The sequence below is a fragment of the Anomaloglossus baeobatrachus genome, chromosome 1, assembly GCF_048569485.1.
Source record: "Anomaloglossus baeobatrachus isolate aAnoBae1 chromosome 1, aAnoBae1.hap1, whole genome shotgun sequence".
Classification (NCBI taxonomy): domain Eukaryota; kingdom Metazoa; phylum Chordata; class Amphibia; order Anura; family Aromobatidae; genus Anomaloglossus; species Anomaloglossus baeobatrachus.
Genome location: NC_134353.1, coordinates 529351670 through 529366452, shown reverse-complemented (window position 1 = coordinate 529366452; position 14783 = coordinate 529351670). Strand labels below are relative to the sequence as shown.

The 14783-nt window shown below is 44.0% G+C and overlaps 1 protein-coding gene across 2 annotated transcripts in view; it reads left to right on the top strand.

The window, feature by feature from the left end:
- DENND4C (DENN domain containing 4C) overlaps nt 1-14783 on the top strand; it is a 179972-nt gene that overhangs the window by 86692 nt on the left and 78497 nt on the right. For both annotated transcript variants that reach the window (XM_075316381.1, XM_075316374.1), the window contains exons 4-10: nt 659-728; nt 5545-5714; nt 6056-6297; nt 6677-6743; nt 9797-9855; nt 12338-12482; nt 12729-12904. In XM_075316381.1, coding sequence (XP_075172496.1) covers nt 659-728; nt 5545-5714; nt 6056-6297; nt 6677-6743; nt 9797-9855; nt 12338-12482; nt 12729-12904 — 929 coding nt within the window. The remainder of the gene's footprint in view (nt 1-658; nt 729-5544; nt 5715-6055; nt 6298-6676; nt 6744-9796; nt 9856-12337; nt 12483-12728; nt 12905-14783) is intronic.

The window sequence follows — 14783 nt, the reverse complement described above, 5'->3', positions numbered from 1 at the left end:
TAACATAGAGACAGAGACCCTGATTCCAGCGATGTGTCACTTGCTGGGCTTGATAATCTCCTGCTCTTAAAACAGTGATTTTGTCACTAGAAGAACTAAACCTGCCGCAAGGTACTCAAGCCTATTCTTTTCTCTATAACCTGACTTTCATCACTAATTCGCAGCTTTCTGCCCATGTAGAATGTACACAGACAGCTGCCAATCATTAGTGTGGGCGGGGTTACATGGTGCTCTATATTCAGAAAACTGATAAATCTGCTGAAGAGAACTGTTTCCATCAAAATGTCAGCAAGCAGCCCACTAAGTGACACATCCCTGGAATCAGGGTCTCTGCCTCTACATTATGCTTCTCTAGGTGGAGTAGCAAATACCTGGTGACAGATTGCCTTTAAGTATAAAATAAGTGCAGCAGATTCTAATTTGCAGAGTTTCACATGGTTATTTACCACTTTTGATGGCTGAAGTATGCAGCATACGGACCCATGGGTCCACCAGCACCATTTAATCTGTTGTAAGCTGCAACGGTCACATCTTTGTGCTTCTATTACTGCATGAACGTACCTTGGGTAATAAACAAGGTTAATTTTACTGTTAGGTGAAGAATTGGCAGCTTGTGCAAGGTTTTATTAACCTTTTTAAATACTTTTTCCCATTGCAGTGGGGATCTAGCGTATACCTTTGTTACAAGAAGTCTGTCCCAGCATCCAACGCCATTGCTTATAAAGCTGGTAAGTATTTTACAGTGCCACATTCTGTTCATAAGACCAGGTCAGAAAGTAGTTTTAATTATTCCTTATTTGTATTAATGTGTTTTTTTTATTTTTTTTAATAATTAGTTGTATCAAATTTTATGAAATGACACAATAGAAGAAAAAGTAGGGCAAGGCCAGATAGATCAGCCGTGTCAGGGTTGGGAGATGTAGACTGCAGCAGCAATTAAGCACTGCTGTTTATTGATTATCAAGCGATCACTTGATTCTCTGCAACGTTTTCACCGACTTCTTATGTTATCTACTCTTGTGCACTTTTTACAGCGCCCTAGAATGCTTAACAGGCTTTCTGTGCCACCTGTTGGAAATGCATTAACGTCCAAGATTGGAGCCTACTATCCTGGCTGCTTATCCTATTAGATGCCACAGTCAATATTTGCTGTGACATCTAAGGAGGTTAACGATCTGCACAGAACCCTCTCCCAAAATTATGTTTACGCTGATCAATTAGCGCCTTAAGAAGAAACCGCCAATCCCCCCCCTCATCTCTCCCCCCCTCATCTCTCCCCCCCTCATCTCTCCCCCCCTCATCTCTCCCCCCCTCATCTCTCCCCCCCTCATCTCTCCCCCCCTCATCTCTCCCCCCCTCATCTCTCCCTCTCTCTCCCCCCTCATCTCTCTCCCCCCCTCATCTCTCTCCCCCCCTCATCTCTCTCCCCCCCTCATCTCTCTCCCCCCCTCATCTCTCTCCCCCCCTCATCTCTCTCCCCCCCTCATCTCTCTCCCCCCCTCATCTCTCTCCCCCCCCTCATCTCTCTCCCCCCCCCATCTCTCTCCCCCCCCTCATCTCTCTCCCCCCCCTCATCTCTCTCCCCCCCCTCATCTCTCTCCCCCCCCTCATCTCTCTCCCCCCCCTCATCTCTCTCCCCCCCTCATCTCTCTCCCCCCCCTCATCTCTCTCCCCCCCCTCATCTCTCTCCCCCCCCTCATCTCTCTCCCCCCCTCATCTCTCTCCCCCCCTCATCTCTCCCCCCCCCTCATCTCTCTCCCCCCCTCATCTCTCCCCCCCCCTCATCTCTCTCCCCCCCTCATCTCTCTCTCCCCCCCTCATCTCTCTCTCCCCCCCTCATCTCTCTCTCCCCCCCTCATCTCTCTCCCCCCCTCATCTCTCTCCCCCCCTCATCTCTCTCCCCCTCATCTCTCTCTCCCCCCCTCATCTCTCTCTCCCCCCCTCATCTCCCCCCCCCCTCATCTCTCTCCCCCCCCTCATCTCTCTCCCCCCCCTCATCTCTCTCTCCCCCCCCTCATCTCTCTCTCCCCCCCTCATCTCTCTCTCCCCCCCTCATCTCTCTCTCCCCCCCTCATCTCTCTCTCCCCCCCTCATCTCTCTCTCCCCCCCTCATCTCTCTCTCCCCCCCTCATCTCTCTCTCCCCCCCTCATCTCTCTCTCCCCCCCCCCTCATCTCTCTCTCCCCCCCTCATCTCTCTCTCCCCCCCCTCATCTCTCTCTCCCCCCCTCATCTCTCTCTCCCCCCCTCATCTCTCTCTCCCCCCTCATCTCTCTCTCCCCCCCTCATCTCTCTCTCCCCCCCTCATCTCTCTCTCTCCCCCCCTCATCTCTCTCTCCCCCCCTCATCTCTCTCCCCCCCCTCATCTCTCTCTCCCCCCCTCATCTCTCTCCCCCCCTCATCTCTCTCTCCCCCCCCTCATCTCTCTCTCCCCCCCTCATCTCTATCTCCCCCCCTCATCTCTCTCCCCCCCCTCATCTCTCTCCCCCCCCTCATCTCTCTCTCCCCCCCCTCATCTCTCTCCCCCCCCCTCATCTCTCTCCCCCCCCCTCATCTCTCTCTCCCCCCCTCATCTCTCTCCCCCCCCTCATCTCTCCCCCCCCCTCATCTCTCTCCCCCCCCCTCATCTCTCTCCCCCCCCCCCATCTCTCTCCCCCCCCCTCATCTCTCTCCCCCCCCCTCATCTCTCTCCCCCCCCCCCTCATCTCTCTCCCCCCCCCCCTCATCTCTCTCCCCCCCCCCCTCATCTCTCTCCCCCCCCCCCTCATCTCTCTCCCTCCCCCGCCTCATCTCTCTCCCTCCCCCGCCTCATCTCTCTCCCTCCCCCGCCTCATCTCTCTCCCTCCCCCGCCTCATCTCTCTCCCTCCCCCGCCTCATCTCTCTCCCTCCCCCGCCTCATCTCTCTCCCTCCCCCGCCTCATCTCTCTCCCTCCCCCGCCTCATCTCTCTCCCTCCCCCGCCTCATCTCTCTCCCTCCCCCGCCTCATCTCTCTCCCTCCCCCGCCTCATCTCTCTCCCTCCCCCGCCTCATCTCTCTCCCTCCCCCGCCTCATCTCTCTCCCTCCCCCGCCTCATCTCTCTCCCTCCCCCTAGTGAAAGCAAAAAACTGCAGAATGGCTGCTCTGGGTTTTTTCAGCACCACCCTCACTATCTCAAAATGAAAAAAATAAAGTAAATTAAAACTTGTTGCAGAGAAAAATACAAAATGTGTATTAATAAAAGATATATCTGATACTTAAAATGCACAATGTATAGGGCTGAAAGATTCCAACCAAGCTGTCAGGTCAGGCTGGGATGTAAGTTTGTAAAGCAGACACACAAATGTGCTCCCAATGGGGTCATCAGAAAGTGTCCCAGGACCCTCAAGTGAAAGGAGTAATGAGTTTTCATATGTAGGTTAAACCACACCCCCATACAAATCCTTCAGTGTGTATTGTGGGAAGAACCTCTCTCCTCCTGTACCTGTCTGTGTCTTGTACTGTTTATGATTATTGTACTTGTCCCTATTATGTACACCCCTTTCACATGTAAAGCCCCATGGAATTGATGGCGCTATAATATTAAATAATAATAATTTTCTTCTTTCTCTCTATTTTGTATTCATTCCTTAAAGCATATCCACATGTTGCAGGACAATTTCTGCTACGTGTTCGGTCACGGATTCTCAGACAAAATCTGCATGCGGTGTGGGTTTTGTTGTGGATTTAGCTTTGAATTACTCCGTTAGGGTATTTGCACACATTCAGTATCTGCGGCAGGAAAAACACTACACAAAATGCGCGCATTTTTGCTAGTATTTTATATTTTTTTCATACCCCAATCATTTGGGTGAAAAACGCTGCAAAAACTCAAAAGATTTGAAACTGAATAAAATCTGCAAGGAAAAAATAAGCGGCCGGTGTGAGAGATGTAAGAAATCAAGTTCACTGTGCTGGTACAGGAAAAGCTTTTTTTCACTGCAAAAATGCACCGTGTGAACATTCCGTTACTGAGCACGGATAGGGGGCAGTTCATGATGAGCATGCTACTGATTTAGAGTCCGCACAAAGGTTTTGTGTTGGGGTTTTGTTTTTTTGTTTTTTTTTTAATTTTTCCTTTTTTGTTTTCTTTTTTTTCCATTTACTTGTGGATGGGGTTTTGAAAAAAAAGTTTTACTGTAAACAGCTTTGGTTTTGCAGTGAGGAATTTGCACCATAAATCCACATCATGTTATCTTGGCCCTTTATGGTTCTTAAGATCTCTTGTTATCATTCAATTGCAACCTTAATTATTCATCTACAGGAGGTACAACCAGTCCTGGTCATGGGATGGACAAGGGTGTATGGCTCATTACAGTGTGTCCATCACTTGACCAGGACAGGTTTGTGTTGCTTGGCAATAAACAATAAAACTCGCCACTAAATGACTACAAAACAGAGCTCTTAAATAGAGGTATAACTTCATTATACAATGATTATTACTGTGCTGGAATTGGAGTACTGCTTAGTCCTATGCCATACATTTCTAAGGATGGAATTACATTGACCTTTTGGGAGAAACTGCTCCAACATTTGTTTCTACCCCACTAGATTTTCAAGGTCTTTTGTTCACTATGAGTGGTAGAAAACACACTTTACAGTTGCATCCAGTGTACGCTGTGGACTGTGATCCAACCAGATTGGAATTGGTTATACTGGCAAAAAGTGTGCTCACTTCTCCGCTGAACTATATATGTATGGGCTTTCAGCCTATGCCTAATGGTCCATCTTTTAAGCCATAGATGTTACAGGAATGATAGTTCTCCTCTATACTGCAACCATGCAAAATATTTGTTTTAAGCTGTTTTCTAAGCCCAATCTAACTCAAAGAAAAAAAAATTATATTATAGCCCCTCAGTAGGAGGTTGGCTAATTGAATAAATACTGCAATTGTGGATCAACAAAAAAAAAAAAAATTGTTCTATTTATTTATCCAATCTGATCCACAATTGCAGTATTATTTCAGTTACCTAACCTCTTTCTGAGACTACCCATCTGATACTGGCCGGTATGAAACAGTACAGTGAGGATTGTGCATACACATTCCCCGCAGCCAAACTTGGAGTCCTTGAAGCCAAACCACACTAGTGACGTCACCAGCAGGAACAAAAGGTGCTGTCAAAGTTCCTGTGATTTGCGGCGCAGCTGCAGAAAAGAGGCTCCTTTTTAAAATCATGGAAATCTAAAGTATTATTTCCATTTTACAAGTTGTCACCTGTTCCAAAGATATGTGATAACTTGCTGATAAGTGTTGGCCCAACCACTATGACCTCCACTGATGCCAATAACAGGTTGTAAAGCCACGTTCTTGGGATTGGTGGGAGTCACAGCAATTGAACCCCCTCTGGTCAGCAAGTTATCACTGCTAAGACTTAATAGAAATGATACAAAAAATGAACTTAATCCTTTTAATAGTCTCCATTTATCTTGAATATGGTGAAGAGAACACTGATGGTCAGCAGCATGCACCCTATACACAAACCAACATGCTCCTGTCTGACTAGTCTCTCATTTTTTTTCTCTTGTAGAGATGATCTTCAGATACCCAGAAGAAAACTATGAATCGTTTCCTCTACCTGAATCTGTCCCTCTTTTCTGCCTTCCTATGGGAGCCACAATTGAATCTTGGGCTCCCAAAATCAAATACCCTCTACCTGTGTTCTCCACATTTGTCCTAACTGGTTCTAATGCTGAAAAGGTACCTTCTTTAATTGTATATTGTTTTGTTTTAGCTGGCTTTGTATTAAAACACTACCTTGAAGCTGTTTTTTTTTATTTGTAACTGGTTTTACCATGTGTAAAATGCATAATGAGCATTGTAATTAAATTTTTTTAATTCACTTATCAATATAGGGAATACTATTTTGTGTATGTGTTTAACATAAATCCCTTCCTAACTCAAAGTTTTGGGGTTTTTATTCTCATTTTTTTGTGTTTGTCAATATACAAATGTTTTGATCATCATATTGCTATGTTTTTGACTGTGTAAAGCTGTGCATAGTCATTTAATATTCCGAATGACTTTCTCTTTTCCACTAGGTATATGGTGCTGCTATACAATTCTATGAACCCTACCCACGAGAAATGCTGGCCGAGAAGCAGATGATCCAGTTAGGGCTCATAACCGCGGTTGAGAAAAAAGTGATGACCTCTAATATTATCAACACCAACAAATGTATCTGTTTGCTCTCCCATTGGCCTTTTTTCGAGACGTTCCGCAAGTTCTTAATGTTCATCTACAAGCTCTCTGTGTCCGGCCCACATACACTTCCCATTGAAAAGTATGTTTCCTTTTGGTGCTGTCTCTTGTTGGATATTTATTATTAGTCGGGTCTGTTGTTCTGATCATATGGTGGGTCTATTGAAAGCCCAGGGGCTTCCTTAAGTCATTCTAGTTACACATAAATTTGACATTTAAGTGACATGCCAGGATATTCTATGTCCACCATGGGTAAGGTATAGGGATTATTTGGGAAAATTTCATTTACATTACAAAAATGGCAGCTGGAATTCGATTCAGTAGGTGGCCCTTTATGTCCATGTTCCTTTTTTATAAATATGATGTGTATTTTCTGTGTAACTAGTGCTATCTGTTGAATGTTGTAAACATTGTGGTTTTGGATGATACAGGTGGGTTTTATTGTATTTTTGTTTCATTAGACACATATCCCACTTCATGCACAATGTTCCCTTCCCATCACCACAGCGGCCAAGAATCCTTGTGCAGGTAACCCATCATATTTATGTGAGCTAATGTATGATAACATCGGAAACCTCAGCAATCAAACAGTATGTGTACTATAACAGGACAGAGGACAGTATACAAGTCATGTCTCTCAGTAATCAAGGAGTATGTCCACTATGAAAGGACAAAGGACAGTATGTAAGTAATCTCTCTCAGTAATCAAGCAGTATGTGCACTATGACAGGACAAAGGACAGTATACAAGTCATCTCGCTCAGTAATCAAGGAATAAGCACACTATGACAGGACAGAGGACAGTGTACAAGTCATCTCTCAGTAATCAAGCAGTATCTGCACTATGACAGGACAGAGGACAGTGTACAAGTCATCTCTCAGTAATCAAGCAGTATGTGCACTATGACAGGACAGAAGACAGTGTACAAGTCATCTCTCAGTAATCAAGCAGTATGTGCACTATGACAGGACAGAGGACAGTATACAAGTCATCTCTCTCAGTAATCAAGCAGCATGTGCACTATGACAGGACAGAGGACAGTATACAAGTCATCTCTCAGTAATCAAGCGGCATGTGCACTATGACAGGACAGAGGACAGTATACAAGTCATCTCTCAGTAATCAAGCAGTATGTGCACTATGACCGGACAGAGGACAGTATACAAGTCATCTCTCTCAGTAATCAAGCGGCATGTGCACTATGACAGGACAGAGCACAGTATACAAGTCATCTCTCTCAGTAATCAAGCGGCATGTGCACTATGACAGGACAGAAGACAGTATACAAGTCATCTCGCTCAGTAATCAAGCAGTATGTGCACTATGACAGGACAGAGCACAGTATACAAGTCATCTCTCAGTAATCAAGCAGTATGTGCACTATGACAGGACAGAGGACAGTATACAAGTCATCTCTCTCAGTAATCAAGCGGCATGTGCACTATGACAGGACAGAGGACAGTATACAAGTCATCTCTCAGTAATCAAGCAGTATGTGCACTATGACAGGACAGAGGACAGTATACAAGTCATCTCTCTCAGTAATCAAGCGGCATGTGCACTATGACAGGACAGAGGACAGTATACAAGTCATCTCTCTCAGTAATCAAGCGGCATGTGCACTATGAGAGGACAGAGGAGAGTATACAACTCATGTCTCTCAGTAATCGAGGAGTATGTCCTCTGACAGGACAGAGGACAATATACAAGTCATGTCTCTCAGCAATCAAGGAATAAGCACAGTATGACAGGGCAGAGGACAGTATACAAGTAATCTCTCCCGGTTTACATTCCCTACAAAGTTGACTGCTGCTTTTTAAAGCAAGTTTTAATTGAACCAATTCTTAATCACCCAATGTAATGCTGACTTTACAGGTTCATTCACACTGGAAGATTATCCTATAGTGGGAATTCTCGCTTACGACAATCTTGCAGTGTAAACAGGCTGCTAATTGTCGGACTAATAAACAAAACACTTATTCGTCAGGTGAAATGATGATCTTTCTGTTTACGCAAAAGGTCATGCTCGACAGCACATTGTCCTGTGTAAACATGACGTGTGCCGCCAGGAATAATGGCAGCTTATGCGCACTGAACTATCTATTAGAGTGCACCTGAAGCTGGCTCGGCTTGTGTAAACAGCAATTAAATGACCACCGATCTGTAGATATTTACAGTTCAGAGGCAGTTTAATGCCTCAAAATCGTGTAGTGTACACGGACCTTTTAGTGGTTATCTGTGGTACTCCTAAGGGAGTCCAGGTTCGGCTAAATAGAGCAGTACCGAGTATTCGGCTGATCCAATACCCTAATTCTGGTGATCTGTGAGACCGCCAACAATCAGACATTTATCATCTATCCTATGTATGGGCAATAAGTGGTAATTGCTGAATAAGTTCTCTTATCCCCCCTCCTGCTCTTTGTCTTTTTTTTTTTTTTCATTCCCTTTTTGTAAGTGCCATAACTTTTTTTTTTTCCAACATATAGGAGCTTATATTTGCATAGTTGTATTTTGAATGACACCATTCACATTACATTATACAATTGTACACAAAATAGAAAAAAATTCAACTGCATTGAAGTGATTAGGAAAAGATACAACAATGTTTGCTATTGTTTTTTTTTTTTATTTTATTTTTGCATAATTTTCTTTTTTTTTTTTTTGCAATAAAAATGACCTGACATGATGATCCTCCAGGCCAGTACAATTATGGAGATATCAAAGTTTTTGCATGCTAAGCTGTAGCTTTTTATTGGTATCGTTTTTGGGGTACATACGTTTTGACACTTTTTATTGCACATTTTGGCTGAGCTGCAGTGGTCGAAAAATGGCCATTTGTGCCGTTGATTTTTTTTTTTTTTTTACTTTTATTTTTTTTATATTGTTAACTGTATTTTTTTAGTGCGTTGTTTTAGTTCCTCCTAGAGGATTTGAACCTGCCGTCATTTGATCACTTGCCTATATACTTCAGTACTTCAGAATAGGAATAGAAAGGTTGAAATCCTGGTGTCCTTTGATGCCGAGCCTTTAGCTGGGCTTCATAATGGTACTAAGATAGCAGGGATTGGGGTTTTCACAAGTCCCATAGTGGTCTTGACAACCCATCAGCACCCCGCTATCACCTCGCAGGTGAAATGCGATGGGCACCAGAGTCTAGGATTGTGCCACTACTGTTAGAGATTTAAGGGGTTAAATAGCGGCGATCTCGCTTTTTCGGGTTACAGCTGTTAGAGGCAGATGTATAATACTCGTGTACTGCACCTACTGAACAGTATACTTCCTAATATGAGAATGGGTTAAGAGAAGGCTTTCTCCTTGCTTTTCCACACCCTTTTGGCCCTGTATACTTTCATGCCCTCCATTCATACCTGTTTTGGTTTGTAACGTGATCGTTGGAGTGTGGATGTCTTCTGCTGCCTTGTGGTTCATGTAACCTAATTTGCACACCATTGTTTACAGACAGTGATATTTTAGAGTTCTGGACTGTGCGCAGATACTGTCAGAGAATTTCTTAGTAGGATTTCTATCTTTCATGGCCGGTTTGTCATGTAACGCTGTGTTCCTTTCTCCCTGCCGCACAGCTCTCCGCACATGATGCATTGGTTCTCTCTCAGCCTGTGTCAACCCCTCTGCCCTTGAGGTAATATTCATTAAATTGCTGGTTTAAAAGTAAATATACAAACAAACGATTCCGATTCATCATTTGGGCTTAAACGTTTCTTAAAGCTGCATAATTCTTATTGAAGCCCAATTGCTAAAATAGTTTTGAAGTCCAAAATACATGCATTTAAAGAGTTTGTCCAGGACGTTTACCTTGATGGCCCAACAATCAGCTGTTCCCAGTGCTGGTGGTAGCTGGAAGTGCTCAGTTGTGGAGCTGCAGTTCTTTCAACTGTATAGTGGCGGCTAGTACATATCTATCTATTTAAGGCTAGGTTCACATTTCCGTTGTTTTGCATCAGTCACATGCGTTGCTTGACGCATGTGACTGATGCGTTGTACAACGGATGACAAAGAACAGAATTAATTGTCGGACTCTGTTGTGTGCGGGGGACGGAGTGCGAAGTGGGTGGAGCCAAGCGGGGCTGTGGTGCTGAGGACATAGTGCCGCGGTCTGCATGGCTGGGGACAGGTGTGTGTGTGTGTGTGTGTGTGTGTGTGTGTACATGTAGAGTGCGGGAGGGGGCGGAGCCGGGCGGGGAAGTGTCGGGCTCCCTGCACACGTAGCCAGGGTAAATATCTGGTAAAAGCTAAGCAAAGCATTGCTTGGTTACCCGATATTTACCTTGGTTACCAGCGTACACCGCTTAGCGCTGGCTTCTTGCACACGTAACCAGGGTAAATATCGGGTAACTAGGGAAAGCGCATTGCTTTGTAACCCAATGTGTATCCTGGTTATGTGTGCAGGGAGCCAGATAGAGCATGCGCAGCAAAATCCTACAGATTGCGTTGCTCAAAAAACGTTAAAAGCTGCGTTCCTTCCGCCCCGCGGTCAGTTGGGCGGGGGATGCAACGCAGCATCATCAGTCACAATCCGCCACTCATACAAGTCTATTGGAATAATGGAATCCGCCAAACGGATTCCGTTGTTTTCCAGAGCAGCGGATTGTGACTGATACAATTTAACGCAAGTGTGAACCTACCCTAAATCAATAAGGGTGGCTCTGCAGTATCCGGCCACGGACACTATACTGGTTCTCTGCAGATCTGCAACCGAACACTTACAATTTCTGCTGGCACTACGAGCAGCTGATCGGCGGGGGTGCCCGTTGTCGCACCACCACAGCTCAGATATTGATGACCTATCCTAAGGATATGCCATTAATTGAAAAGTCCCGGACAACCCCTTTAAGGATAACAAAATTGCCCTTAATGAGTTATCTTATGGTAAGAGCTGTGACTTTGGGCAGTGATAATTTTGTCATTTACATTTCTAGCTATACATAGAATGTATGGTTAGTGTACATGGAGGTTTTTATTGTTTGTTTTTTGAGATGTTGAAAAATGATGAGTTTTAAAGTGGAAACCATTTCAAGGAATTCTCCTATTTTGGGGAGTCTTCGAAGTTGTTTTTCATTTTGTGAAATCGTTTTCAAGGGAGACGTTTTTCACAGCCTTCTGATTGGCCAGTGCCTAGTTTAAAGGATTTCATTAGGAGACCGGTCAAAGATGTGACTAGCACTTCCTTTTCACACGCCAAGCATTTTGCAAAAGGTGAAGTGAAAAAAAAAATGCTCAGAGTGTCTCTGTAAACAACAAAATGGTTTTACAATATGAATGACTAAAAAAAAGTCTTTCAAGCTTTTTAAGAGTTTTTTTTTTTTGTCATTTTAAGTGGACCCTACCTAAAAATGCCTAAACAAAAATTATGTGCTCATAGCCTAAGGCTATGTGCCCACGGGAGATCGTACCTGCAGACTTTTCTGCAGGTATTTCCGTGGGTTCACGCAGCAACTCGCCAGAATCCTCAGCTATCCATTGCTGCGCTATATCTGCAGAGTTGTTGCGGTAAATCTGCGGAAACAGTGCGGATTTCATGCGGAATTCCTGCGGAATTTCCTCCCTGTATCTCCAGGTATTTCCCCAGGAATAATTGACATGCAGTTATGTGCTGCTGCGGGAAATCTGCAGCATGTTCCGCAGCCGCACATACCGCAGCATTGATACAGCACTCCCTAAATCCCATAGGATAACATGGGGAGTGTCTGTATTTGCATAAACCTGCGGATTTATCTGGAAAATCTAGAAAATCCACGAGTTTTCCTCGGCAAAATCCGTGGTTACGTTCTCCCGTGGGCACATAACCTAAGAGTTCTTTATCTGGTAAAACCGCACCTAACATCATAAACCGCTTGAACCAAGAAGTGCAGCCATTATAATCAACAGCCAGTAATGTGGCAGATGTGCGAGTTCTATTGATGAACGCAATGCTCCGTCTGTAGGTGTTCACACATAGCACTCAGTCTATAGATATTTGTGTTTGTACCCGCTGATAATAGGTGTAATGTCTTTCCCAGGTGATGGTAGAATACAGCATAAAAAACCAAAGTTGTGTTGTATTTGTGTTTGATTGATTGTGCAGAAATGTAAAAATATTTCCATTTGTTTCCCTTCTTTTGTAGTGGTGCGAACTTCAGTACTTTAGTTATGAGCTTGGGACCAGAAAACTGTGTTACGCTGCTGAATTTTGTACTGCTAGAGAGCAAGATACTCTTGCACTCCCTTAGACCTGCAGTCCTCACTGGAGTAGCCGAGGCCGTAGTAGCTGTAAGTATAACCTCCATTATCTCTCCTGTGTGATGTTCGCTGTTATAAAGCACTGGAGTATTGCCATTCACACTGGGCATTCCAATTACAGATTTCTACTGATCAGATTGCCTTTGAGTTTGTGAGGTCCAGATTGTTGAATGATATATATAAAATATATAAAATATATAAAATATATATACGAATGTTCATGAAATTGTATGTATAACCTGGTTAGTAATAATCTATTTCCTATTTTGCTTGCAGATGATTTTCCCTTTTCAATGGCAGTGCCCATATGTTCCTCTTTGCCCATTATCATTGTCAGGGGTTCTTAATGCCCCTATCCCTTTTATTGTTGGAGTAGATTCCCGATTCTTTGATCTCTCTGACCCACCCCAGGATGTTGTCTGCATTGACTTGGACACGAGTATGATCTACTTGTAAGTGCTACATTCTTGCTATTAGTGCTACGTTTTATAAAATAAAATAAAAACTATGCTTTTAGGTGTGAGTTTAATTTCTCCTATAGTATTTATTTATAGATCTTCTATTACACCTGTGCAAATTTTTGTTTTTGTGCTCTTATTATTAAATCGCGGTCTTCCAAGAACCATAACTTTTTTTCTTCTGTTGATGAAGCTATATGAGGGCTTGTTTCGAATTGTATCTTCATTTTACCATATAATAAATTGAAAAATGAGAAAAAAAATCCAAGTGGAATAAAAAGGTGAAAAAAAATGTATTTCACAATTGTTTTTGGGTTTTGTTTTGTCCTAAATGATTCTCCAGGTCAGTACAGTTACAATAATACTAAACATATACTTATTATTTTTATATCTTTTTGTTAGGTTTGCTGAAAAATTAAAAACTCTTTTAAATGGCACTAAAAATTAACGGTGGCATATAAATAGTTAACAGCAGTGAGTGGGGCTTCACTCCTACCGCTGTTGTTAGCCACATGCTGGTAATGTAACATAGCTGGCATCTACTGTGTGTGGAGGAAGCTCCGCTCTTGAGCTCCCTCCTCTCACGGGCATTCCTGCAATGATATACATGCATGTTAATTTGCATTGAGAAGTTAAGTGTAAGGCTATGTGCGCACTTACCGGATTTTGCCGCGGATTTTTTGCGGTTTTGCTGCATGTTTCGCTGCAGAAAATGTTCATAACATCTCTGCAGTGAATCACGAGCAAAACCTATGGGCAAAAAAAATCCTGTGCGCACTAGGCGGAATTTGACAGCTGCATGTTTTGCTGCGGGATTCCCGCAGCAAAAACAATTGCATGTCAATTCTTTTCCGCACATCGCTGCGGGATTTCACTCCATTGACTCCAATGTTAATCGTGAAATCCCGCAGGGAATAACGCAGGCAGCAAATTCTGTGCGGTTCACTGCGTTTTCCTGCGTTATTCCCTGCGTTATTTCGCGGTTTACCTCTGGTAATGTACATCGCTTGCCTGCGGTTTTGCAGGGAAGTGATGTCATTACAGGAAGAGGAAGCGGAGCAGAGGGTAAACAAACACACAGATCACACACACTCACAGACATAGAACACAGACACAGACACATAGAACACACATAGAAAGAAAACGGAAATATAGAAAAAAAAGCACGTGGGCTCCGCTGTATATTTACCGTCCAGCCGAGGTAAGCACACAGCGGCGGCCCAATATTCTCAAGCTGGGGAGGGAGAGGGGCAGGGTTCATGTCCCCCCCCCCCCTCACTCCCCCCTCCCGTAGCTGAGAATATCAGCCGCAGTTGCCCCGGGACTGTCGCATGCATTATGCGGCAGTACGGCGTGTCCCCGGCTCTTCCTGCCGCCGTGTAGCAGTGGCAGTCAGGGTAATACAAAGGGTTAATGGTGGCGGATCGCCGCCATTAACTCCAGGCTTGATCATGGCAGCGTCAATGTGACAGCTGACATGATCAACCCGTAAGTAAAGTGAATAAACACACACAGAAAAAGCCTTTATTTTAAATAAAACAAACAAGCCTCGTTCACCATTTTATTAACCCCTCCCGAAACAAAGCTCCGGCGTAATCCACACAGCTCCGGTGTCCTGCGCTGCTTACATCCTGCCGCGACTGACACACAGCGCTGAATTACCTCTGCTGTCTCGCAGCGAGACAGCAGAGGTAATTACCGGTCATTTCCCACAGCCGGTAATGTGAACTCACTGCCGACCGTGAGAAATGCAGCGATCTGTCCTATCTATCTGTCTATCTATCTATCCCTCTATCTATTCTTCTGTCTCTTTATCTATCTACTATCTCAGAATGAAATGACTTTTTTTTTTTTTCTTCAATGTGCTTTATTG